The sequence below is a fragment of the Microtus pennsylvanicus genome, chromosome 17 (assembly GCF_037038515.1).
Source record: "Microtus pennsylvanicus isolate mMicPen1 chromosome 17, mMicPen1.hap1, whole genome shotgun sequence".
NCBI classification, from domain to species: domain Eukaryota; kingdom Metazoa; phylum Chordata; class Mammalia; order Rodentia; family Cricetidae; genus Microtus; species Microtus pennsylvanicus.
This window is the reverse complement of record NC_134595.1, coordinates 7305990-7333866: the sequence shown is the minus strand read 5'-3', so window position 1 is coordinate 7333866 and position 27877 is coordinate 7305990. Positions and strand designations below refer to the sequence as shown.

The 27877-nt window shown below is 40.0% G+C and overlaps 2 protein-coding genes across 9 annotated transcripts in view; both read right to left on the bottom strand.

Moving 5' to 3' along the window:
- Unc80 (unc-80 subunit of NALCN channel complex) overlaps positions 1–24702 on the bottom strand; it is a 173199-nt gene extending 148497 nt beyond the window's left edge. For 7 of the 8 annotated variants that reach the window (XM_075951959.1, XM_075951963.1, XM_075951960.1 and 4 more), the window contains exons 1-7: positions 24114–24702; positions 23193–23241; positions 20242–20398; positions 18920–19221; positions 12791–12914; positions 10386–10462; positions 8357–8496 (exon numbers count right to left, since the gene is read on the bottom strand). In XM_075951959.1, the coding sequence (XP_075808074.1) occupies positions 8357–8496; positions 10386–10462; positions 12791–12914; positions 18920–19221; positions 20242–20398; positions 23193–23241; positions 24114–24205 (941 nt within the window). In that variant the 5' untranslated portion in view covers positions 24206–24702. The remainder of the gene's footprint in view (positions 1–8356; positions 8497–10385; positions 10463–12790; positions 12915–18919; positions 19222–20241; positions 20399–23192; positions 23242–24113) is intronic. The other variant, XM_075951964.1, reaches the window with a different exon arrangement.
- Positions 24703–26703: 2001 nt separating this feature from the next.
- LOC142836762 (small ubiquitin-related modifier 2-like) lies at positions 26704–27166 on the bottom strand. The gene has a single exon (XM_075951329.1). The coding sequence runs from the start codon at positions 27144–27146 to the stop codon at positions 26859–26861; it is 288 nt and encodes a 95-aa protein (XP_075807444.1). The 5' UTR covers positions 27147–27166; the 3' UTR covers positions 26704–26858.
- Positions 27167–27877: the final 711 nt, after the last annotated feature.

The window sequence follows — 27877 nt, the reverse complement described above, 5'->3', positions numbered from 1 at the left end:
ATAGACAGCATCCAAGCACTAGTGGCCAACGTGTTTCACCAGTAGGATCCCAATTATGTCCTTCAGATCTCCCTGCTTCTTCTCTTGTTCACCATTCCTTGAATTTTTAAATCATTCTTAGAATGAAATGCAAAATCCACACAGTGCTGAACGTCTGTCCAATGTGCATTCAAATCCATTTTCTTTGTTTCCTTTTCCCCCTCCACCTCCTCATTCTTCTTATTGTTACTGCTGTTTTATTTTTGAGAGAGTTTCATGTAGCTCAGCCTGACTCCCAACCCACTAAGTAGCCTAGCCTGGACTTGAATTTATGATCTTCCTGCTCCAGTCTCTTGAGTGCTGGGACAACGGGTATGTACCATGCTATCTATTCCAACCTTATTTTCTATTCTGCATGCACTGGTGTTTCAGGTATCAATATACTTGCACTGCTTTTCAGCTTTAACTAATTAATTAATTATTGCTAAAAAAAAACCTCTTTCACTATCTTTTCAAATTGTCCACTGGACTTTTCATTGCCTTCTGAATCTTGACTGTTTATGCCCTCAGCACTAGCTTGAGGGGAAATAATAACCTTGATTTTCATTTCTACACAGTTTTCTAAGAGACTTTCATTTTCTCCCCTCCACAGACCTATTCCATTTCTCTTTCCTAAAGAACCATGATGTAGCTTGTTCCTCTAAGCCTATCATTTACACCTAAGTGAATAGGAATTCTTTCCAGTGTTAGAAATATAAAGAAAAAACAAAGTACGAGGTTGGCTGGATACCAGCTGGGTAATTTCAGGTCCTCAAGTCATCATGACAGTCATCTGGTTTATAAGAACCTTGACTAATCCTCTGCTGTGGAGGCAGCTATCAACAGGTCAGCAGAATTATTCCCTCCTTTGACTAGTTATAGTTAGCATAAACTCTCTCCTTTGTCTCCATAACTTAGGGTTCTTAAATTTTATAGTTATTAGACTAGGTTTTATCTGCTAAAAGTTTCAAATCCCTAGAACATTGTCCCATATGAGATACTAATGGACCACTTCTATAAAGTCCACAAGAAGCACAAGAAAGGGGGAAGATGTTAAGAAAATAGACATCAAAGTTTCCCCTAAAATTTCCCAAACTAAAATTTCTGAGGGTCAGGTTCAAGAAATTTTGTCCTAAACAGTATCCTCAGGTATTTCTTAAATACCCTTAATAAACTTGAAGAACAAATGCCCTAGATTTTGGCCCTTATAGACCAATATTCAAAACAACTGCTAATATGAAACACCATCATTGGTTGACATGCTGACTGCTTAACGTCCCAGGACACCTGCTGACTAAATTTATGTCTTTCTCTACACACTGAGTTTATTCAACTGAAACTAGAGACTAACTGTTCAGTTAAGTCCTCTAGGCATTAGCATCAATATCATCTTCATCATCACCATCCTCTTCCTCTTCCTCTTCTCCTCCTTCTCCCTTATTCCTTCTTCTAACAGAGGTTGTCAGTTCAATGATTGGATGACGGGCTGCAGAACAGCAAGACTCCTTGGATATAAATAAGGCTGTGACCAGAGACTAAAAGCATTCCCCCAACTAGGGCAATTATAGATTCATATTTTAGTTGATTGATATGGAGTAAACTCTATTTGAAACTGAAGGAGGGTAAGGGGAACTTGAGCTTAAAAACAGGCAAGGTTCTTTAAGAAGGACTGTTTCTTGCCCCCAAGTTTGCCCCACTCTCAAGAGAATGTTCTTGTTACAAAGAGTCCTGCAGGGGAAACTCGGTAGAACCAACCATGGAAAAGTCTGGAATGGGTGGGTCCCCATGAACCTATAAAAAGTCCAACCTAAAGAGCAGTCAGGGTTCCCTGCCCTGTGGTAAGTCCTAGGTCCTTCCCCCTCCGTATTTGGACTGGAGAGGGAGGGGGAGAGGAGTGGGGGAAAGGGGAGAGGGGTGGGAGGAGGGGGAGAAGAGTGGGAGGAGGGGGAGAAGAGTGGGAGGAGGGGGAGGGAAAGGGGAGGCTGGGAGGAGGTGGAAATTTGTTTTTTTTTTTTCTTTATTCTTCTTTTATCAATAAAAAAAAAAGTCCAACCTAGAGACCCTGGGTAGACCCACACCTCTGGGGCCCCTCCCATTCCATTCACAGGAGCTGTTTGTCGGTTCTAATAAAGTTTGCCCTTTAGTTCGTTTTTCTCTCTTTGGTTGGTGCTTCTCTGCTCCATAATCAACCCGGAACTTCCTTTGGCTGCATCAGCTACCCTAGAATCCATCTGTAACTGTTACTTTCATCCCCGGACTCTTGGGACATCTGCTATTTTCACTCAGGAGCTAGGATCCCTGCCTCCATCTCAGCGGTTGCATAGCTCTCCTCAGTGGCTCCTCCCCCTCCAGCTGGCACCTCACTTCCTTGTCTGAGCTTGGGTCTTTTTGTCCTTGAAGTACAATTCTGTTTCCATCTCATGGAACTAACTCATTGGCACCCCAAATTGACCACTGCTCATCCCAGGCCCCTTGAAAATAGAAACAAATCAACAAGGAATTCAGCAGAAAATAATTATAACCTTGTGTTTTTTCTTTCAGTCACTTTATTAGTTAACTTGAAGTGTGAGCTTTATTGGTTGGAGGTCATTAAAAGGCAAAATTGGCCAGGTGCTGGCGGCGCGTGCCAGCACTCAGGAGGTAGAGGCAGGCGGATCTCTGTGAGTTCGAGGCCAGCCTGGTCTACAAGGGCTAGATAGATAAGAGGCTCCAAAGCTACAGAAAAATCCTGTCTCGAAAAACAAAACAAAAAAAAGTAAAAATTGATAAAGCGTTTCATCTAGGACAGCATTATCATATGTAATTAACTGGCCAATGGAAGTTAAAAGCCATTTCAATAAATTAAAACATAAAAGGGTAGCAAAAGAACTGAAAATTTTATGACTGAATAAGAGAGGCTCCCTTACAGAGAAGGAGATACATTAACACTAGCCTTTATTAAGCAGTCTAACTTATGCATAATTTCCATGGTAACCAGTCACTGTAGCCAGGCAGAGAGGCGACAAACCATTTATTTACCTAATGGAGGAGTATGTTTTATTTCTCAATAATTTAAATATCATTTATAATTAGAAATATAATTTATAAACATTTGTAATTTAATATATAATTTACTAAATATATTTTGTAAAAATATATAATTAAATAAATGTGTTTAAATCTTTCTAATATGTTTGAATAGCTAGCATTTCACTAAGCCATGTGTACACAATAAGCAATGATGGTAAGAAAAGATCTTCACCACGGTAACAGTGTTTTAATCTATTCCGACCAAAATCAGTTTTGGGAAATCAAGTTATTAACCAGGAGGACTGTAAAATGATAGCAGAACACACTGAAAGCAAGGAATTATTCTGGAAATAACACTGAGAAATGTGGGAATTGTCCTTGACCCGCTGCAGTACTTAATGAAGCATTAATTATGTCTATGCATATAGCAATTAAAGATGAGATCTTACATCAATTTTAAAACTAGCTACTTGTTCACTGATTGCAGTGTACAAGAAAGAGTGATGCTGAGTTTACTTAAGGTCAGGGCACGGGCCACAGTGATCTGGATGTGTTTGATCTAGGTAGACAGCTTTCGTTGCTAGGATATTTGTTAATAAGGCTTTTGCTTCAAGTTCAATAAACATAAGAACTCCTCCAATGGAGATACATTAACATTAGCATTTGTTAAGCAGTCTGACTTGTGCATAATTTCCATGGCAACCAGCCCCTGTAGTCAGGCAGAGAGAAGACAACTCATTTTTTCACAGTGTCACTGATTGCATGTCTAATTCACATAATGTGGGTGTATTGTACTATGGAAGAGTGTATTGTGTTGTGTGTGTGTGTGTTTGTGTGTGTGTGCATTTGCATCAAGAAATGCAGAGGGATAAAACCAGACTCGCTGAACATAGAAGACAATGAGGACTACTGAGAATTCAAGAACAATGGCAGTGGGTTTTTGATTCTACTGCACGTACTGGCTTTGGGGGAGCCTAGGCAGTTTGGATGCTCACCTTACTAGACCTGGATAGAGGTGGGCGGTCCTTGGACTTCCCACTGGGCAGGGAACCCTGATAGATCTATGGGCTGACAAGGGAGGGGAACTTGATTGGGGGAGGGGGAGGGAAGTGGAAGGAGGTGACGGGGAAGAGACAGAAATCTTTAATAAATAAATAAACTGAAAAAAAAGAAATGCAGAGAGTTGGGCAGATTATACATAGGTAGGCAGATAGATGATAGGCAGAAGGCTCGAGTTTAGTAATGTCACAAAACAAAACAACATCCTTTTGTAAATAAGAAAATGGGACATTTTAGTTAGCTTTGATTTTATACACAATTAGATTAGAATCAGTACAGTTTGGTTTCAGAGAAAGGAACTTCATTTTCTGCTTATACTTATAATCTCTAAATGCTTGTAATGGTCAAGAAAACTATGCAAGAAATAAAATATGGATATTTTACACTCTCAAGATTTTACGTTCTTTACTGTTTCTTTAAGACTTTTTAAAACTATCTGGCATAATCTGAGTATTTGAAGTAGATATACTTCTTATATTAAATCAAATTAAACATTTTAAAATTTAAATCAGAATTGGTAGAAGAAGCATATTCAATAACTTATGGAAAAGAAATAATAAAATTTGTAGTATATAAAATGATAGTGACATTATCATTAATATTGTTTGTTGTAGTTGGCCTCTAAGATAGTTCCCAGTGCTCCCTGCCTCCTGTTCCTTATGCCCTAGTGTAGGATAATTCCATACCCTACCCGGGTTAGATTTAGTGATGTACATATAGAAGCGACAGTCTGTGAGCTTCAGAGTGCACTATAAAAACACCGAAGCTCTATACTGGTGTTCTCTTTCTTGCATAATTTGTTTTGAGGAAAGCCAGTTCCCATGTCATGTGAGGACTTAAAGAGAGAACCTGATGCTGAGGAAGTGAGGCTAATTCAAGAGAGATTTCAGTAACAAAATAAACCTTAAACTTGGGGAATGATTGTAGAACTATAGAACAGGTAGAACAAATATTAAAAAAAAAACGAGGAAGGTGATTTTTTTATAGCATAAAATTTCTACAATTTGTAAATACAACTTCTGAACTTTGAGAAAGCTGCTGGTGGAGCAAAAGGATGCTGCTGAGACAGGGGGATGAAAATTTTTGCTATGTAGGTGTGGGACTGAGTTTACATTGGTATGAAAGTTACACAAATGTACCCAACAAACTCAGTGATCTAATGAAAGACAAGTCCAGATGTCTAAAAGACACCTACTTGTTTCTGTTTGCTGGTTACAGTAAAGCAGAAGAGAAGAGATGGGAAATTTAAAAAAAAAATATTAAAGATTTATAATGAGACATAATAATAAAGAAATCTCCCAGTTTTCACAGAGAACAAATAATGCTAAAATTAAGAAGTGGATGACTGCAAACATAAAATCCAGGGACCTGTTAAATAAGCACAGTCTAAAGATCAAGAAAGGGTGAAGATACAGAGTTACTTGTTAAGACTTTAAAGTAATCTAAGGTCATATTTCAGAATACTATGAAATCTGACAAAGGCCCTCTACAAACCTTGACAGTGTGATGCAAATATATTGTATAATGTTTATAACCATATAAAATACATAATATATACACATATAGTATAATGTAATATGTATGCAAATATTATAGATTATAATTATCAATATGTATATATTTTTATATATGTATACTTGCATACATATATAATAATCTATTGTTATCCTTATATTATTATGTGTTATATAATTTTATGGTATTATATAATTTTATTGGTACCATACCCATAGATATGTTACTGTTATATAATTATATGGTATATAATTGCATATTATCTATTATACAGTCTATTATCATTATATAATTACCTTTTATATGTGCATATATAATGACTTATAAGAAAATTATAATTATTATTCTTCAACAGAAGTCTAAGACAGAGATGGGATATGCAAATGTGGATTTTGTCTATCCATTGGATTTTAATAAAATTCACAGTGAACATATATAAATTTTAAAAACATTATATCAGCAAAAGCACTTCCAGAGACATGAAACATTGAAAGCAGGCTCTCAAGTCCCCTCCCCCAAGTGTTGGTTGCAGGAAAGAAGCTGTGAACAAATGCTGCCTTTCTGGGAAAACAAAGTTGACTCAGAGGATTGAACCGATGGCTGATAGAGACCATGGCATGGCCAAGAGTGGGTTTCACTCTAGTCAAAGGGCCTCCACCACTTCAGGTCAGCGTTACAACTGCTGTTGGCCAGTGCATCCCACTTCTGGTTCAGTAGCCATGTACAAGACAGGTATCTCAGGCCTGTTTTTACCATACTTGTGGTTACACGCCATTTGTCTCTTTAGCCATGGACAGTTGGAACAGGACATGTGCAGTGCACACAAAGATAACATATGTGTGCTGAACGTAGAGATAGGCACTAGAAGCAGTTGTAGAAATATTATCAGGAAAACGGTAATGATTTGAATTAAATGACTGAGAAAGGGCATGAAAGGCAGATTGTAAATGACTTGGATTGGAATGAACCTCAGGTATTTTGGCTGGTTCCGAAGGGCTGGTGTGTGAATGGAAACCTTAACTGAGCTGTACCTTTAGAATTTTTTAAAGTAAGATACCTGGGACCATGTTAATGCCACTTACTAAAATCAAAACCAATGAATAAATGCAGATGTACTAATGCCTACAAATATAAGGACTCTAATATTTTTCTTCAGGGCTTTATGTTTTCAGTAAGTCTAGAAAAAAACTCAAAAACAATATACTTAAACGATTTGGTTTAGGGCTAGGTAGAGATAAATTATTTAAAAACCATTAAATGAAAAGGTGAACCAGATACTAGAAGGAGATACCTGTGAATTATTTTTCTCTAATAAGAGATTTGTAGGCAGACTATATTAAAGATTATTAAAAGTGAATACTTAGATACCCCCATTAAAATGTGGGAAAAGTCTGAATAGCCCTTTAATAAAAGAGTACCTCTGAATAGCTCATAAGCGTATGAAAGCATCCTTAACATCCTTAGTCATTAGGAAAAGAAAATGAAAGCCACAGTCAGATCCCATTTGACACTCACTAGGGTGGCTATAATAAAAAGAGAAAAACAATAAAAATGTTTCTGAGGATACGAAGGCCCATATATTGCTGGGGGGAATGTAAAATAGTGCCACAAATACGGAAAAAGGGTTGTTAGTTCTTTTCAAATTCGGGCATAAATTTGCTACACAACTCGGCAAGTCTATTCAAGGCTGTCCACGAATGGAATGGAGACTTGTGTCCATAAAAGATTTAAGGGAATGATCACAACAGCATTACTCACAATATACAAAATATGGCCACAAACTATCCACTCAATGGTGAGTAAAGAAAACTGATAGATTTGTCCAAGCTAATGATATTCAGCAATAAAAAGGAATGATGTGCATAGTGATGTACTTTTTAAAAAAACTCAAAAACATTACTAAATCAAAGAAGGCAGATGCAGGATACCATTCCCTTTGTACACAGGGCCTAAAAATTCAACCCAAAGCATTCAGGAAGTATAACAGAGACTTCCTTAAGTCTGTGTGGGAAAGGGAGTAACCACAACTGAATATGATACAATTTTCTAAAACTGGATTTTGGTGACAATTGCAAAACTTCGTAAATATACCAAGGAATGATTAAAACATTAACAGGTAGATTTTATAGCATAGAAATTATATGTCAATAAAGCTACATTTAAAAGATCATTTTAAAGTACTATCACCCAAACAACAATTTCATTGGAAAGTAGAAAGAAATACAGAGATTGTCTTAGTCTACGGCTCATTAGGTGAAGGGGCGTATTTGTGAGTCTAGGTGTCCACAGTTCCTTTAGGGAGGAGGAAGGGGTAGACTAGCTCGGTCCTTCCAGAAGGAATTTGCAAGCAAATTTGCTATGTTCACAAAACAACAGGGAAGAGTTGAAATTTTTAAAAAGTAGACTTATCATTTCAAAGTGTTTGGGCAACACTCATTTCACTACAGGGATTTACTGATACAAAGTGTTCTTACCCACTAAAGCAGATCCTTAATCATGACTGCAATGTAATCTTCTTATAATATCATTGGGATTTCTGTATTTGGATCTCACCAAATCTGACATGTCTTCCTACTTCCAGCCTGATTTGTTAGAATGAGGAGCATGTATAGTTGTGCTTGTAAATAACAATTTATATGTCGGCTAAACCCTCACACATTCAGAACACACATCCAGATTTTAAAGAATGAAGGCTGTAAGACCATCTAACTTTCAGTAGTTAGGAGATATTTCATCTAGCCTTCTGGCCAATTACCTTGAATGTGATGGGCCTCTTTCCTGGGAAGTTTGGGAGGACAGGCTTCCATCAAACGAGTTTCCCTGGTGGCAGCCTGAGATGGTGGCCTTGGGTGAGATGGAATCAGACTGCAGTGCTTCACTGGCCACCTGACGTCCCTTCGGGAGGTGAGACAGGACATTAGCTCCTTCCCTTGCTAGGTAATATCCTCTAGAACTACCTCCTTCATGCACAAAGAGTCACATGAAGAGTTCCTTTGCAGTGTAAGCGATCACAGGCCTAGAGACTGTCTTTGTCTAAAAGGCAATGGAAATAGATTTCTAGAAAAACTGGTGTCATTCAAAGCATGAGGCTTAACTATTTTATAAGTTTTATTCATCTTGCCCTTCATTGTTTTCGTTTTCACTTCTATGTCCAGCATCTGCACTATAGAGTTATGAACCCCACAGTTCGCAAAGACATGTCAGCACCAAGAAGGACAGAACAGAGGTGTGAGGCTCAGCTTGACGCCAGCATAACAGGAAGTTATCAAACTTAAGTCAGAACCTGAGGATGAAGCTTTTCCCATCATTCGTGAGAAAAAGAGTATCACAAAAATTTTATTTGGCTTTGGGGACCTTTGGGGATCTGGTCCGCAAGCATACACTCAGTTATTCATTTTATTGAGTAATTTACTTTAATTCCATTTAGCTGACAAATGCAATTTTGCTCAGGTAATGGGAAATATTTTTCTGTAGGTACTGTAGATTAACTTCTAAAGGGCAAAGACCCTCCGATGGCTACCATAGCAGTTCAGTTGCATTCCTCCTGCCTCAGTGTTCTGAGCAGCAAAGAATATATGCATATATCACTGTTGTGTAATTTGGGTTATGCAATCATTTTGTGTATATTTGGAAGAAGAGGACAAGTGAAAAACACCAGTGGAGTTAATATTTGAGGTTTTCCAAGGAATAATGTCCCCTTTGTGGGACTATTAGTTTATAAAAGCATTTCTTCTTATGGCTGTCTACTCATCCTCTACATCCTCCTCAGTCACTGACCCTGATGCTGCAAATGTTGATGCTGCACATGACCAAATGCAAGCTGCACAAGAATTATTGCCTTGTCGAGACTGCCACCAGGCAGGGAGGTGGTGACCAACCAATGACCATCAAGCACACTCGATTACAAAGACATTGTCAGTGAAAAAAACTTACATAATGTTTATAAGCCCTGGTGTAAGCAATTGCTCAGAGAATGGTAGATATGTCAATACACTAAAGCCTCCAGCTAGGAGGTCAGCTTGGAAGATAATGCTATTCCAAAGAGAAATATGCCAGTTAGAATATGCCAATTTCAATGCAAAGTGTCAAGTTTTACTTTGCTCTGATTGAATAAAAGGTAGAGGGAGATCACGCAATGCTTTTTACTTTATTTTATTTTTTTACATACCAATCCAAGTTCCCACTCCCTCTCCTCCTCTCATCCCCTCCATCTTCCCCCAACTCCACTCCCTATCCACTCCTCAGAGAGGGTAAGGCACATTGCTTTGGGGAAGGTGCAATGCCCTCCCTACTATATCTAGGCTGAGCAAAGTGTCCATCCAAAGAGAATGGGTTTCCAAAAAGCCAGTACAAGCAGTAGGGGTAAATCTTGGTTTCACTGTCAGAGGCCTCGCAGTCTGTCCCATTCATACAACTGTCACCCACATTCAGAGGGACTAGTTTGATCTGGTTCCTTCCTGGTCCAGCTGCTTTTTAAGTGTGTGATGAATGACAACTAGTACTTATTGTTACATGCTAGCCAATGAGATAAAATACGACTTACTTCATATTCATCATTGAGATACAATACTCACATTGTTTTGTTCCAACATCTCTATACCATTGGAAGATGCTAAAAATTCATTTGTACACTTGACTGACAGAAAGTCTCAGACGGAGCAAAGTGCAGGATAGAGGGTTCTGAGTGGAGAGGGTGAATCTAAAACTGATGTCTGAGCCCTTAGGATGTGCTACTCAAAGTGTCCCCCCCCCCGTCCCTCTTCTCAAGATTGTAACAAACTCACCTCGTCTTGCTGTTTTGTGTCTTGATTTGGTGATTCACAGGTCTGACTCTGACTGTTGACAGGAGAGCTTCTCTTGGCTACAAAGATGACAGGAAAAAATTACATCAATTTTATAATATCACAAGCTCATTTTATCTCATAGACATGGCATTTTCAAATAAGAACAGTTTATATAACATAATTATCCTGAAAGAAAATGTTAAATCATGTGTGATGAACTGAAATCAAATAGCCAATAAAAAAAAACCTCTCAGGTTTCCAATGTAGATATTTATCTCTTTAATCTGATTTATGAGGATGAGCTTTAGAACTTGGTAATAATAAAAATAAAAAGGTATGAGCTATCCCACTTTTACTGCATACCGAGTCCTTTCCTAAGTAGCTGACACATGCTAACTAATTTAATCTTTTTTGGTCACCCTATTCTACCACTGCATCATTATACCAATTTACAAATGAAAAACCCAGGCAACGGGAAGTTTAACTTGACATTTAATGGAAGATTCCAAGCCAGTCATCCGTGTCTCGGTCGGTCACCAAGTTAGACTGAGCCTGTGGTAATGGACAACCTCTTCACTTTAGGACCAGGCAACTGTGGTAACTGCGGATCACCGTGGAAGTAGTGTCTGCCCTGGTTAGGTAGTGAAAACACAAGTTATTGCCAAGGTCTCCTTGTGGAACTGTCTTTCTAGCCATGTTGTCTAAGCCATGACTGAATTCCCTTCAGATGCTGAGCACCCTGTCAAGTCCCAGGCATCAAGGACAGAAGAAAGAAACCAACTCTCTGTGCTTCCAAGAAGTCAAAGGAGAGGAAGGCAAATAGTCCGTGGGGCTGTCATGGAGGGTTTCTTAGAAATATTTAAAATCTGTTGAATGATCCTCAATGTATGAATCAAAAGGAGAGAGATATTGGAGTTGTGAATCTCTGGTACAGAACTGGCTGAACACGTATAAGACTCCAGGGTCAAGCTGTGAAGGGCTATTCCATTTGTGTAGGAAAACTATAAAACTTAAAAAACTTAAAAACTTAAAACTTATCAAAACTTAAAAAACATTAAAAATTACATTTCTTTAACATATCATGAAGGTATGACATTTAAATAACAATTTGCTATACCTATGCATATTTTACTCTTGGCCTTATTTCTATTACTTTTAGTTTTTTTTAAAATAATCTTGCATTCATCTTACATTTTGTATCCAGTTGCTTGAATCCAAATTAACTTCATTCCATACATAGAATCTCAAGAGATTCAGTTACAGCACCTTTACTTATTTAGTTCCTTGATATTTAAAACTGTGATACAACTCTTGAAATATATTTCAAAAGTTGACAATAATATATATATATATATATATATAGTGAGACTTGTGAACTATTCTTTATTATGTGAAAAAAATCAGTTTCCTTTGAATGACTCTATTTGTCACAATAATAATCTTTTCAAACACATGCCTAATAAGAAACTCGATGGCTACAATGATTCCTTAATATATCAAATGCTTAGAGAGTTTTGTTAGGTTATAGAGAAAAAGAACGGGAGAAGTTGTTTCTGGTTTTCTTCCACTTATAGAGCCCATTTGCATAATCTTCCGCCCTCTGCCTCCAAAACCTACAAACTAAGGAAACCATCTCCACAAATGTGTATACATATGATTACAACATATATGTTTCTATAGATTTTCTATCTAATTTATTTATTATTGACACTAAAAGTAGGACTAAGAACAGAGGACTGGAGTTTATTAAGCATTTACTCCGAAACAGGCTCTTTATGTACTTTCTCACTTACACTTATTAGGAATCCAGGTAAGGCACTTAGTGTCTCTATTTTACATTACTAGGAACACGCACTCTGTTAAGTTGCAAGAGATGTGCTTAGAGTGGAGGACACTTAAAAATTTAGCATGCTGGGCTACTTCTACATCACTTCAACCACAGGACTAGCTCACCACACAATTCCAGTTTTTCAAGTACAATACTTTGAAAGCAATAAAACACTATGAAGAGATCTCCAAGGACTCTTTACTTCATCTGTCATAACCACAATTCAAAAATAACTTTTATAATGATCTCTTACAATATGACAGTCATTCTTCTGATTATATATTTATTATATATATATATGTATTTGTGCACATTTTATTCTTCACAACAATTCTATGAACACTATTAATATTTAAATTCCCATTTCTTAGATGAAGAAACAAAAGCACAATATAGTTAAATGACATATCCAAAGTCACATGACCAAATCATATGTGTCCCAAGTGAGCATGCTTCATACCTAGGCCACCCAGATAATTTTCCAGAGAGACTTGCTTTTGATTCTCTTCTTAAAGGAAAACCCTTCTACCACAATCCCTATTGTGAGGTGACGTGCCTGGGCACTGGAGTCACGAACCTGTAATGATGCTCCTGATGGGCCTCACCAGGGCTGTAAAGCCAGAGACTTCTGGTTGTCTGTGCTCCCACATAGGCTGCCAGATAACCAGCCCACTGGCCAGTCGGAAGGTGAGGTCAGATTCCTGCGGACAGAGAAGATGGAGGTTCAGTAATTGGTTGCATCAGGGAATTTGTCACCTTGCACAGACCATTTTCAGAGGGACTTACTCTGTCAAACACTCAGATAGATATTTCTAGGCAAACAGATGATTCTGTTAGTACTACAGTCAGGATGGAAATTACAGTGGCCTGCTTTATGGAAAATGAAAAATTAATCAAATGTAGCCTTGGAAAAATCATGGAATACATAAATATTGCTTTGTTTGCAGTGAGGGAGATCTGTTTATTTCCATAGTCTTGCCAGATCTCTTTATGCTTGGTTAAAATGTCATTCCTGTTAATTATGTAATTGTCCTTATTTTTCCCTCAGAAGGCAATATCCTCAGAGCCTGGCTACTTTGACTCCTGGTCCCCAGTGTTTCTCTCTTTATTTCATGGAACTGGGTAAATATATTTTGATTCTTTAGAGTGGGTGATATCATAATGTTCTTTTAACAATCCTAATTCTTCAAGGCAAGGACTAGTTGAAGAATCCCCCTTTCCTGCAGCTCCCAGCACCACCACAGCATTTAACACAGATGGGAAATTGTGGGCAAAAAGATACCCAATAAATATTTGTTAAATTTGGTTTTTCAACCCATGTCTGTACAGTTATTTTTAATGGAAAGCTCCATCCAGAAACACCTTTGATGTGCCATTTGTGTCTCGATGTGCCGTCACAGAGACAGGCTTAGGCATTTGAAAATGCAGCCTCATATTATGGAGTTCAGATACATCATAAGATCATATCTTAAACATCTCACCTTCTCAAAAAAGTGAACGTGGAAGCAGGGACTACAAACAGATCGGTGAACACTTCTGAGAGCAAGGGATTCATTTGGGACAGTATTTTGCAACTCTAACTTGTGCTATTGCAACTGCTTTGGGAAGCTTTAAGGCACAGAGGAGGCTCAGCTCTCATCTTGCTCTTATCCTCAGACCCATCAAATTACAAACCCTGTGAGATTTTTCAAAGTTCCCCCAAGGACCTTCTTACACATCTATAGCTAAAAACCCCTGAGCTAGAAGATATCAGCAAAAAGGGACTTTAAAGCTAGAAGAAAAGTGATTCAACAAAAGGTGAATCAAGTTCACTGAAAGATAAGAAACCTTCAGCTAAAAGGAGTTGACAAAATTCCTAGATGAAGGCCTGAAGAGAAAGCTGGGTGGTCAAAAGCACTTGCCGCTCTTCCAGAGGACCAGAGTTCGGCTTTCCGCATCCTTATTAGGCAGCTCACAACCAGCCTGAAATCCCAGTTCCAGGGAATATGACACCCTCTCTTGGTTTCCAAGGGCACTACACCTATATACTTCACATACATACACTCAGGTACACACACATAAAGTAAACAAATCCCCAGATAAATTCACATTGTCAGAGACTTGGGAGTCTGCATTTGATTTTCTGTTATGTTATAAATAACCCGACTAAAAGCAACCTAGAAGAGGAAAAGATTATTTATCTGTTTTTGATGGGGAAAGAAGGAAGGAACTAGAAGTAGCTAGTCACATCACCTCACAGTTAAGTCAAAGACAATAATCACGCCCTGCTTGCTTCCTCCTGTTTTACACAGTTCAGAATGCCCTACCTGGAGAATGGTACTGCGCACCATAGGCTGGGTCTTCTTCCATCATTGAACCATCAAAATAAGCCAACCTGATCCAGACAATTCCCCATCCTGACCATCAATGTGTCCTCATTGGTTAAGCGGACATATTTCTACTTTCTCCAGATAATAGCATCTCAATTCAGTCTCTCTCCATTTTTGAACACCTGCTACACCTGTGGTTTCCTCGTATGTCAGTGTGCTATTTTCAAAGTGTTTTTGTCATATTACAGAGGCCCTACCACGCTAATTACACTCCTTCAGTGGTTCTCTATGTGCGCTATGGACGCACACAGCCAGAAACTTGGTCCCTGGAGAACACTTCTTGGAAATCATGTAAAAAGTTCAGAAGGAAGACTCAAAGGATCCTGAGAAAACAAGCAGATGCCTTCACAGGCAGAATCTGTTTCTGCACCTTCTGGGTGCTTTTATTTATTCCGCTGAGGTCTCATTCCAATGAGAGCATTGAGAAATTCACTGGTCACTGAGCAGATTTCCCTGAGCAACTAGCATTTAAACAAAATTATATACTTCACACACGAGTTTGTTCAAGTCCATTTGCAGCTATGCATTTTTCTTTATATCCTGCTGTTTCTCTAAAATTTTAAATAGTGCTTCACATATGGTAGGCACCCAAGAAATATTCCTTCAAAGAATAAGTGCCAATATGAGAATCTGCACTTTATCAAATGTATTTTGTTTTCACTCATTAAATTGAGTATAAAATTAATAGTATGTTTGGCAGAATATCCGTATTAATGATTTAGGTAAAATATTAGAGTTAATTGTAAATTAAAAGCATGAATATGTCATAAATAAATGAGTAACTTATACGACTGTTGATTTGTAAATTAATTCATCTAATAAATATTATCTTCTAAGTACAGATACTGTGTTACCTTCCACAGATGCAACTATAATTTCTAACTTCTAACCATTCACAAACTAATAAGAGAAAGACTTAGAAAAAGATTACAGTAAACAAGTTAATTACAACAATAAATGTGTTCCTACAGTATTATTGAGACAGAGATGAGCAAGCATAAAGCCTGAGTAAAATCCTAAAGAATGACCAGGTGTTTTCTAGTCAGAGGGGTGGACAATGTAAACCTAACCCTAACATTCCTGGCAGCAGGACCTTCGAAGGGAAAAGCCTTGAAAAAACATGGCTAAACATCCAGAGCTCATAGAGAGAGGTGTACACACCACAGAGGGTCTGAGATACCAGAGTGAAGACTTTGACACACAGCACGGACACAAACCAGCAAATCCTTGTAAGGATGCTCAACAGCGTCTGATCTGCACTTTATATCAGCCACTTTAGTGTTGACTACAGATTTTATGACACAAACCAGGAAGCCAAATCCAGCCAGAAAGTAGGAGGCTCAAATAAGAGATGCTAAAGGCTTAGGTCAGGTTAAGGCATGGAGAAGTAATGAGAGTCTTTGGGGTCCATCCCCAGGGCCTTCTCAGGGTTCAGAGAGGAAGCAGCAGCCAGCGAAGGATTCAGGAAATCTGAGGGCAAATAAGTCTTTCTTCCAGGCTTTTCTGATTCAATTTCTCAGCACTGGCACAGACATGTGCTCTCTCACATCAGATGACAGGGACAGCAAAGTTTAGTCAAAGCATGAGACCAGGCTTCTGTACTCTCCACTCCCATTCAGCCTCCAGTCTCTGTGCTTGCTTCTAGTCCGTAACTGACAACGTTTCCATCCACCCACAGGCATGTTTGTATCTTCGTTTCCATTTTTCCAGACAAGAAGCTGAAGCACAGAGCTGAGTATCCAAGCAGTTAATAGCTGAACCAAAATCCCAGTCCATCAGATTTCCTTCTACGTCTTCCCCAGCTTTTGTGCTGGAGCAGTTACCAGTCAGACCATAAATAACTAATGTTGGACTTATTCTTGTTTTGCAGTCTACTTGGTTCTACCTCAGCCATATTTGAAACGGACACTGTGCCTTCCTATTGCAAGGTTCTATTGCCCAGATGGCACCCAGTGGCTGCTTGCTGTTTTTCTTGCATCCTTAGCTCAGCTGCTACAGCTTTCCTTGAAGAGCCCTTCCCAGTGACATGAGGCGTCTGTGCCTAAGCTGCGCTCTCCTATTTCTGCCTCTTCAAGTCAGACTCCTTCTTGCCACAAGACTAATCCCAAGTTAGTGATCCAAGCAGAGAAACCATGGGCAGGTTGTTTTCTCTGGACTGATCCAGTGGTCTGTATTTCACATCATTAGCTTTTTAATTACCTTTGCTTTCTCCCTCGCTCCTGACATATCCCAGGAACCACTGAGCTTTCTCCTTCACTCCTGACATATCCCAGGAACCACTGAGCTTTCTCCCTCACTCCTGATGTATCCCAGGGATCACTGAGCTTTCTCCCTCACTCCTGACGTACCCCAGGGATCACTGAGTACTGCCCACTTTACCTTGAAAATAGTTCCCAAATTTATCACATAACCCCTGCCCTCTGGTCACAGACTTTGTCCTGTAACTTTGGACCCTTGAGTTGCCATGGTAGGTTAAATACTACAAATTGATTAATCCTCAGAATGCTCTCAAATTTGTTCTTACTTCCAATTTATACTTGATAAAAACATAGGCTTAAAAATGAATTACTTAATGTCATACAGTAGCCACTTAATGTCATACAGTAGCCCTTTCCAGGCACTGAACTCAAAATGTAATGTCATTGGTTTTTAAGAGCTGAACTCTTAGCCATGTCTTCCAAATAACATTACAGTTATTCTAGGATCACCTATTTTTCCAATTCAGATGTTATTTGCTGACATGCAGACATCTCCACAGGCGGTTTTAAGGGAACCATTTCCCTTGTCATCTTCATATTTAAGGACTATGTATCACATATGACGGCTGTTTCAGGATCTGATAACATCTTGGGTTTTCTCAGTGAGTCAGTAAAAAGAGCATTTAGTGAAAGCCATGCACTCCTCTGGACACTGGGAATACAGTTGTGACACAGGAAAACAGCCTCCCTCCATTTAGAACCTCTGTTCAAGTGAGAGTAACGAGCACTAATGATGTTCTCCAGCAGCTATGTAGTGACAGTTGCTAAGGAAAAACAGGGTAAAAAGCAGTGGAGGAACTTTCCTCTGTGTTGACATATGACAGTGCCCAAATCAACAAGAAAGCCATGGCCATGCGAGAATGTGAAGGGAGAGGGCAGGAGTGAATGTTTCAAGAAAAGAAAAATAGCTCAAAGACCTGAACCTAAGAATGGGTTTGTGGAGTCTGCAGATGAGCCCACAGTAATGATGAAGGTTAGTGAGGCTGAAGAGGTGAGCAGGGGCCTGGACATACAGATCCCAGAGGCAAATGAGTTGTCGCAGTTGAAGAGACGCTTTCCCTTCAGTGACTCTTGTAAAAGACTTTCAGTAGTTGAAAGTTAAAAAAAATTACTGTGTTTCATAATGCTTTTTTTAAAAAACTGAAGTTGATACTAATCCCCTCCTTCATAGTGACTGTTAATTGTTCTATCCACCTTCATGTATTCATAGCTGTCTGGCGTATCTACTCATTAGGATTATAATACTGAAGGAACAGCCAAGCACATGAATAGCTTCTTATCTCTCATCTTGATACTAAAACGGAATATGATATGCAAGGCCTCACATATATTTAACAGTGTTGGAGGTATCCATGATTTTACAAATGAGATATCAGACAAAAATGATATAACTAAATTCATATATCTGGAGAGTTATCATTCTCACTATAACATACAATGCTGTGCTTCCTATTTTATGCATTTAAAATATTTTAAAATAAAAGCTCAGTTGCTTTATATCACTGTCAAAAGGTCTTGGCACAAAAAAACTAAGGCTTCTGCTCCAGCTCCTGTATTTATAATAAAGGTGGTGGCAACTGGCTATGAAAAGAGAGAGAAGCTAGCAACTGCATCTACGTGGAGAAGGTCCAAGAAAAACTAGATGGAACTGATAACATTGAAGCTGAACTTGAAAGGGCTATGAGAGAAAGAAAGGATGGAAAGGCATGCAGAGCAAACAGAAAAAGCACCTTCATGGAATGGCTCCTATAACTCCCAAAAATGAACACTGAGATGACCAATAGAAGCTAACAGCTAACAAATCAAGAAAAGAATTTAAACCATAGATCATATTTGAATGTATATAGCACATTTAATTTGGGGAGCATTGCATGTAAGCACACTGAAGATTTTTGAGTAGATAAAGGATATAAGGAAGTTTGCATTTTTTTAAAGTAAAATTCAGTGTTTAAGGCAGAACTAAAAGTTCTCGAGCAAGATCACGCAAAGACAAGGGCAAACGGATATGGAAGCATTCTTTGAAGGCCGCTCTCCCTCATGTGTATCCCACCCCACGCCTAACGTGAGCTTCCTACTTACCTTTATCCTGTGCACGAGAGGAGCAAACAGAAACACAAAGAGCTCCACTGTAGCCATGGAATTCTGGAATATCTTCCTTCTGTTGCCCTCCTCCTCATCGTTGGAGCTCCTTCGGCAAGGCTGCCCCGGAGAACCCTGATTTTCAATCTGGTGGATGAAAGCACCGCTGCCGCCACCCCAGCTGGAACCTCGGTCTGCACCCCCAAACTGATCACTGGTGCAGTCCTGTGGGGCCTCTAGAAGCATCCAGTGCAGGGTATGAAGGAGTTTTGTCTCAGCAACACCCAGTTTATCCTGGTGGCCTGCATGAGACAACCACACAGCCAGGCGAAGGTAAGAACAGAATATTGTGAAGCCAGAATAGTAGATGAGTCCCTTTGTTCTGAAAGAACATCTCATCTTTTCTCTGTAACTGCATTTCCCAGGAGACATTAGCAACCCTCCAAACTTCAAGCAGATACTGATTTATAAGGCTCATTGCCACTTGGGGCTCTTACTGACTAGGATTTCTGCAGAACGGCATGCTACCATATTTTATCAGTCAGATTTCTAAATGAATGCTTTCCCAAACAAGCCTTTCGTATCATGAAGAAAAGCTAGACAGTAAAGATTAAAAAAAAAATCTATTTTAGACCTAGCTGGAAAGGTCCCTGTAACATCAAAGTAGAGACACAAACCAAGGGAGAGAATGAGAAGAAAGATGGGTATTCTAAACATAGGCAAAATGGTTAGAACATATTACTAGAAGAGAAAAGCAACTTGCAAGATAATTATTGTCTATTGTCCTGTCTCTCTGTCTGCCTTAGGACCGTGGTTCTCAGCCTGTGGGTTGCAACCCTCTTGGCAAACCCATCTCCAAAAATATTTACAATTTGACAGTATCAAAATTACAGTTATGAAGTATCAATGAAAATAATTTTATGGTTCAGGTCACAACCACATGTAGCAAAGGTATTATAATAGCAAAGGGTCACATTAGGAAGGTTGAGAACCACTGCCTTAGGAGACTATGCCAAGCTCATGAATACAGTTGCATTAGGCATCGGAGGACAAATGGGAAATCACAGGCCGGGTCAGAATCTTTAACTCACCTGATGCTATGATGCTATCTTCATGTTCGAGTGGAGAGTGTGAGAGTACATTCATATATGCAAAGCTTAAAAACAATGGCAATGGTGATGGTGTTGATAGGAAAGAAACCCTATGATAATTACGTAAGATAAGGTATGCAAAGTGCCTGGTACGGGAGTAACTACTTCACACATGTTCTTGTATACATTGCACGTAAAGGACACGTAAGTCAGCAGTCCCATAGCACCCACCTAGTTTGTTCCTGTTTGACAGCAGGGTCGCAGTGCAGTGAAGAACATGAGGGAGGGCGGCCTGCACCAGCTCCCATCTGGAAATGCTCTGGATGGCTTCCGAGAGGGCCGGGGAGAGGCCGTGCAGTTTGTTTTCTACCAACACCCGTTCAAAGGACTGCAGATTTCAAATTTTAGGAAGCATACAAAATAAAGAATTGGAGATTATTAAAAATTAATGCTAAAATACTATATTACCTAAAAGACAATCACACAGCTCAATTTGGTTTTTGGTGGGGGAGGGGAGACACACCTATTCTTGCCAAGAGTACACTGACCTACAGTCATTCAGACATAGGTCATTGTTTTTTTTTTTTTTTTTTTTTTCGAGACAGGGTTTCTCTGTGATTTTGGAGCCTGTCCTGGCACTAGCTCTTGTAGACCAGGCTGGTCTCGAACTCACAGAGATCCGCCTGCCTCTGCCTCCCGAGTGCTGGGATTAAAGGCGTGCGCCACCACCGCCCAGCTCATGACATAGGTCATTGTTAACTGCTAATTTTCAGGCTTTGGACCTGAAGAATATGGTAAATGGTCTGAAATGATTTGGCTTTTTGCTGTTTTGTTTTGTTCTTGTTTATATTTTGGTTTTGTTGTTGCTGTTTTGTTTTTTGAGACAGGTTTTCTCTGTATATCCCTGACTGTCCTGGAATTTATCCTGTAGACCAGGCTGTCTCTGCCTCCCAAGTACTGGGATTAAAGATGTGTGGAACCACTGCCTAGCATGTAATCTGGTTTTTTATTTCTGTTAAAATAAACTTCTTCACCTAGCAACCTATTTGTTGTAAATTATTATATTATATATTGTAATATATAATACCATATTATACTTATTAATATTTTATATAAATGTTGCTGAGTAGCCAAAGTGGCTGCCACAGCTCTAGACCAAAATGAGATGAGTTTTATAAAAGTGTCTTAAGGAATGAAATTTATGTCAGTGTCCTCAACAGGTGTTAACTGAAGTACAAGATTATTTCAAAAAAATTTGACTTGGGGGCCAATGACTCATTTAATATTCAAAGCAATGATGTGACAAATGTTGCCTTATGTTTTACTAAATTATTAACTTTTCTGTCATTGTCAAATAGGTGTTTAAAGAGAAAAGAAAACTACAGAAAAACAAGTTTGATCTTTTGTTTTTGTTTGTTTGTTGTTGTTGTTAAGGGCAGAGAATGTCTGCACAACGTACCAACCAGCTTTTAGAACAAAGTTAATGTGGATTTAACTTGTATGAACATGATTCATGCTTAAGTGCCCTAAATGGTCTATGCATTTGTTCGATTGTTTTGTAGAGGGATGTAACATAAGCCCTGCATATTCTAGCTGTGTTGTTGTAATTATTAAGATATTTGGGCCAAGTGACTTCTATTACAGGGATTATCTAATGAGAACTATTTCCTTTCTAACGCAAAAAAAAAAAAAAGAAACTCATTTTGGAAATGAAAAGTACATAGATATGTCAAAGAAGATGAATTACTTACTTTCATAATCTCAATGGACTGAGTATTTAATGTGATTCCTTCTTAAGCGTTGCTTATGTAACTTTAAAAACTTCTGAGACTCTGAAGCTGTGTCCTGCATTGGCATCTATTTACCTCATTCCCCGCTTGCTCACTTATTCACGCATGAAACCTAACTACTTGATATTTTGAGTAACTTAGAAACCTCAGACAGTGTTTACAAAGAGCAGAGAATAGTCATGGTTATCTTAAGCTAAAGTGTCAGCATGGTAGAAGGAAGGGCAGGAAGATTTAAAGTGTCAAGATGTTGTAATGATTCAGATACAAGAAATCCCACTAATACTGACAATGAAGGAAAGTTTGAAAGTATCTTCGTGAAAATCCAATAAAGCCAATGCCTCCAAGTGTGTATGCCTGTGGGTTTGTGTGTATGCATGTGCATGCACTGTGTCTTTAACTCTCCACTTGGTTTGCACCATAATTTGTGGATCTTACACTTCAGAAGTCCTTTCTAGAGCATCATCCATAGAGCTGTTTACAAATATATTCGGCAGCATGGAAGTATGCAGCTTCCTACTTTTCCACTATATTATACATGATCTAAATCCATTTGTGGAGCTATTCGGACCCATTTCACTCTTGCTTCATGAGCTTGTGCCTTATTTTCTCAGTTTGCAAAATAGGTCTTCTAAGGCTATGGGATTCCTTTAGAACCTCAGGTGTCAAATTCGCCTCATTCTGTAAAAATATTAATAGCAGGATTTTCAGGATGATTTTAGACTCTTTGCTTTCAGACCTGCACAATGTGTGCAAGACATAAAAGTACAGAGTTGCTTGAGTTATCTAAGTCCTCCACAGTCACTCACTGTATGAACAACCAGCCCACAATGGTCTCTGTTTGGTTGATTAATGATTTGACTTTTCAATCTTCCCTGAAGGACTCCCCCTGGGCCTCGTTCTACTCTCTCTGCCTTCTCTTCTCCTGCCCCCTCACTCCCACCCATTCCTCTAGTGTATTTCCACGGGATGCTGAGTTCTGCTCTCCCTTCAAGATGGCGCTCCTTCCTTCATCCCTTGTGTCTGCCCAAGCATCACACTAGCAATTAATCCATATACCGAATCCACCAACTGCCTCTGAAATAAAACACCGACCACAGCTTCTTCTAATACGCATTGCTACTTTTCTCCACGCCGCACAGCACCATCTGTCTTATTATGTACTTTATGTATATATTCAGCTGGTGGCCTTTCTGCCTCATGTCAGGATGTAAACACTGTGTTTTGTTTATGTCTTTACCCTGTCCCAAGAGCAGAACTGTGCCTGGTTCAGGGCATGCTCACTAATATTTGTCGATTGAATTAACTTGTGGAGTTAATATGATTTCGTCTTTGCTTGGGTTAAATCATCACACAGACTATGGAAAGAATCATTAAATGGTGAGAATCACATACCACACAAGAGGCTTCATATTGCTTCCCCAGCTTAGGCCTCAAAAATGCACTGAAAAATTAGTAAAGGTTTTTGTTATAAACATGAGCAAAACTATCTTTAAGCATCTTTATACTATATTTTTAATAAATAGGGCATGTTGCTACAAAACTCAAATTTCATGTTTCCTCGTAGCTTATTAATGAGCAGCTGTTGGACAGCTGACGACATTGGCTTTTACACATTAATTACATACATGAAAGATACGTGGCTTTGCCATTTCCCACACCACTCTTATTTTGAATCGGACTGTATATCGGCAATGGTCAGAAGAGGTGCATTCCCCTTGCGCGCTTTTATCTTAAAAACTGAAAAATGAGCACAGATATGGGCCAAGATTCACAGCATCTATTTTCATTTGTACTCGGTCTCTAAAATAACAAGAAAGCCCTTTACTGTTCATGGTATGGGGGATCAGGCCCGGCCAGGTGAGATAAATCGATCAAAAATCACTCTGCTCAGGAGCTTTAATCATGAAGACGACATTGGCTGAACCCAAGTAAATATGGTTAACAAGTGGGCACAGTAGGTATGTCAAACACGCTAGAAAACAACAGGTCACCAGGCAGGGATTACAACAAGAGATGGAGGGGGGAACCAGTCCCAATTACCTTCCTAGTTCCCCTCCCCCTCTGCCCAGGTTCTCTACCCTCCCACCCCCTCGATAATGAATATATATTTATTCGAAAACTACCAATCTGCTTGTTGTCAAACTTCAGTGAGATTTTTTTTTTAAATGCGTGCTTTTTAGTGGGTGCTGAGGGCTCGCTTTCCACCCCAGAGACGTCGCTAGCTGCAGGCTGCGGCGCGGCCTCGGTGGCACGGTGGTTGCGGTGGCGACGACCCGGCGACCCCCCGAGCGCCCCCAGCCCGGCGCCCCTCACCTGGTTTGCCGCCACAGGAAGGTCTGGATGGGCAGCGGGATGCCGCGGCCGCCGTCCTGCTCCTGGCCCTCGGAGCTCTTCCTCTTCACCATGATGGTGGCTCCCGGGAGTCCTACCGCAGAACCCAGCGCGGGCTCCTCGCCGGCCGCCGCCGCCGCCGCCTCCTCCTCGTCGCGCTGCTCCCCCCAGCTCTCATCCCCTCCTTCCCCGAGGCAGAGACGGCTGTCCTCGCCGCCGGCCCCCGGCGCTCGCCCCTTCCCCCAGCCCTCCCCGCGCGCGGAACATGGCTGATGGAGGAGGGGAGGGCCGGAGGAGCGGCGCGGCGCGGAGGGGGGCGCTCGGAGCAGCCGGCCGGCCCGCCGCCCCCTCGCCCTGCTTTCAGCACCTCCCACTGTGGACAGCGGCCCGCGCCGGGCGGCCCAGCCGCGGAGCAGAGCCGGGGGCCGGGGCTGCAGCTGCGGGGTGGCCGCGGGAGTCCACGCTCCGCATGGCACGGGCACGCCGGTCCCCCGCGCGGCCTCTTCGGCACCCAGGGTTCTGCTTGCTCCTCTCGGAGGGCACCCCAAGAGTGTCTCCTGTCCTGCTTCCCAACCTCTGCGTCCGAAGGACTGTCGACCTCTGGGGAGGAGGAGCTTTGGAGAGCCGCAGAGCAGTCACTAACTCTGGCATCATTCGCACCTCTTGCAAAGAGGTCAGCCGTCCATCTCGGGTTTAGCAGGAAGGATGCAGGGGGAAATGACTAGAAAATGAAATCAGGGCAGACGGCAGGCTTGACGAGTGAGAGGAAGCTGAGAAGTCTTTCTATGTGAGAATTGGTTTTATAACGCGAAGAAGTCAGCCTGGCTTGATTTACCAACGCAGGGGTGGAACGAACTAACCAGTGTGGGTTTCAGCTCGTTACAAGTTGAGAGGCAGCGTTTGAATCACGTGGAGAAGCATGGCTTATTACAGGCCATTCAGTGCAACTTGGTGGTCTTTTTCACTCCGATGATAGCTGCCATTTTCCTTCCGTGTTGTCTGTGTCCCTTTAACAAGTATTATCTAACACTGAGTCAGGTGGGGGTGAGGTGAGGTTGGGTGCCACAAGCTGACCACAAAATCAATGTTATCAGTTTATCTCCCTGCCAATGATTAAAACAAATTTTAAAATAAGCAATTATACAGCATGAAATGACAAGTCAGATCTTGGGTCTTTATCTTAAGAGATAGGACAGAACATTCTTTGATAACAACATGCATGGTACATAGATCTTTAAGACTGGGAAATAGAAACCCTGCCTCGAAAAACAAAAACAAACAGACAGACAAAAGACCCGGAAATAAACTTCTCATTTTCTTTCTTGAAGATATATTTTAATAAGGACCCCAAAATAACTATTTTACTTTCGATAGTGTCTTGCTAGTGAGTCCAGCCTGCTCTCAAACTCCCAGCTGTCTCCCTGCCTCATTCTTCTACATGCTGGGATTATAGAAATGAACACTCAGGAAAATACAGATCTTAAAACAGACTAAGATAGAGACTAGATAAAATGTATTCAATGAATATTTATTAAGTATATTTATATATCAGAAACTATTTATGTTGATTCCTGTTCACAAAGGCTCCCTCTGTTGAAGGGAAGACGTCCACAGGCAAAGAAGAGTTTTATAGCAAACATGACCACGGGTCCAGTCATGAGCAGAAAGACAAGGAAGAAAATGCAGTCAGGTATCTGTTGTTGAAAAGGAATCTTCTGACAGTGAAGTAAAAATGTCCCTGTGTGTGGTCAATGTGAATGGAGTTAGGAGGAGAACTAGAAAAGCTTTTTATGAGAGCCTGAGCCTATGTCTTGACACTGAAGTTACAAGATAGACACAACAGGACCTGATGACCAAGTGGACACAAGGAGAGAAAACATCAGTGACAGAGACTTAAGCCTTTAACTCGATGATTTGGCTCTAACCCACTATACGCTAGGCATATGCCCCACAAAAGTGGAAAACTGTGCCAAGTTCTCCAGTGATGACAAGATGTTCACAATCTCTTGTCTATGTTCACATCAGGAAATACCAGCTAAATCTTCAGACTTTGAACATGTTTCTGTTTGCATGTGTGTGTGTGGGGGGGGAGTACATTACTGAGTTATTCTTTTTTTTTTCATTTTAAACAAGAAGTTTATTTAAACAACAAGACGCTTGACTTGAAGGGAAAACTGTCTAGGATCATTTTGTTCAAGAGTAATTTATCCCTACTTAAAGACAGATTGTCCTACATATAACAGCTACGTACAAAAAAAGTTATAAAATTGTCCTTGGTTTTACAATGATAAATGAAAAACATTAAAATTCTCCAATCGAACAAGGTATGCAAGGATTTTGTGGTTGGGTTCTTTTGTTAAAACATTGAGAGCAAAATAACTTCCTGGAATATAAAGATAAGAGCTGATGAGCGAGCATGCCACTAATGGAGCAGGGGGATATTTTCACAGAACTGTGCTTTCCCCCAGACCACCTCCATCTGCTGTCAATCAAAACAGAACATTGGCCATTTAGTTTAAAAAAGAAAGAAAGAAAAAAGCGCAATATGCTTGTGCGCACACACCAGTTACTTTGTGTACAATACGGAAATGGGGACAGGGAAATGAAAGAATAGAGAAAACTATACTGTAGTAGTCAGGATGTGGTGGGACCAAATTGAGGCTTTCTAATTGAGAATGTATTCTTGGTCTATAACAAAATTCTGGAGTGAAGTAGCAGGTTCCCTTTTTAGTAGACACCTCCTGTCTGCTGCTGGAACACATCAATCGTACCTTCATCCTCCATTTCCAACTGTGCGGGTGTGTGTGTTTCATTGATTGGCTGTCCATCAAACCGGAATCTGATCTGCCTCATTGACAAACCCTGTCGTTCACAATAGGCTTTCACTAGTTTACTAAGTGGTGTATGCCTCTTAGTTTTAAACTGCACCACAGAGCCATCCTGCCCCGCCACCTTCAAATTAATATGGTCGTTGTTCTCGGTCTTGACTCCTTCCTTGGGTTTCTCGTCAGCCATGGTGAACGCCGGAGTCTCCTCAGCTGCTGCTTCACTACTGAGTTATTCTTAATTCTTCATTGGAAATTTCAATGATTGCTGACAGGAGAAAGCTAGACATGTCCATATGGACTTCAGAAGAGGTAACATGGTAGAAAGACCAATTTTGTGGTTTGTTTTATATAGAAAGTCACTGAAACCATGACAGATGATCTGGGTTAATACATAGGAAATGAAAGAGGGATTGGTTTGGAAGAATAGGAGACATCAACTTTAGTATATGGTCAGAAAGTATGCTGCCAAAAATGACAACACAAAGACTAAACTAATTTCCATTATCAGAATTCAAAAGCAGCCCTATGATTCTCAGATTTTGCTGCCCATACATACTTGCGTCTAGAAATTCAATGAAATTTTACTTTGAGCACTATAAAGAGATTTATGTAAACCTTCCGGATTTCAAACTACTAATACACTTTATATCTTAGGGAAAGTTCAAGCTAATAAACAAAAATGAAGAGATGCTGCCAAGTTCCCTTTTACTCCTTGGTCTTTTACTCACAGGTTTTTCTAATATTAGCATTGTACATTATCGTGATATAACCTTTGTTATTTATTAACTAATATTTGTGCATTACTATGAACTAAATCCATGGTTTATAGTAGTGCTGACTGTTCATGTAGAACAGTTATATAGTTTTGCCCAATAATGCCACACATCCATCATTACAGTAGCACACAAGACAGTTCTA

What these genes read in the sequence shown, in the direction of transcription:
- LOC142836762 (XM_075951329.1), bottom strand. Translation starts at nt 27,146, where the DNA reads ATGGCTGACGAGAAACCCAAGGAAGGAGTCAAGACCGAGAACAACGAC.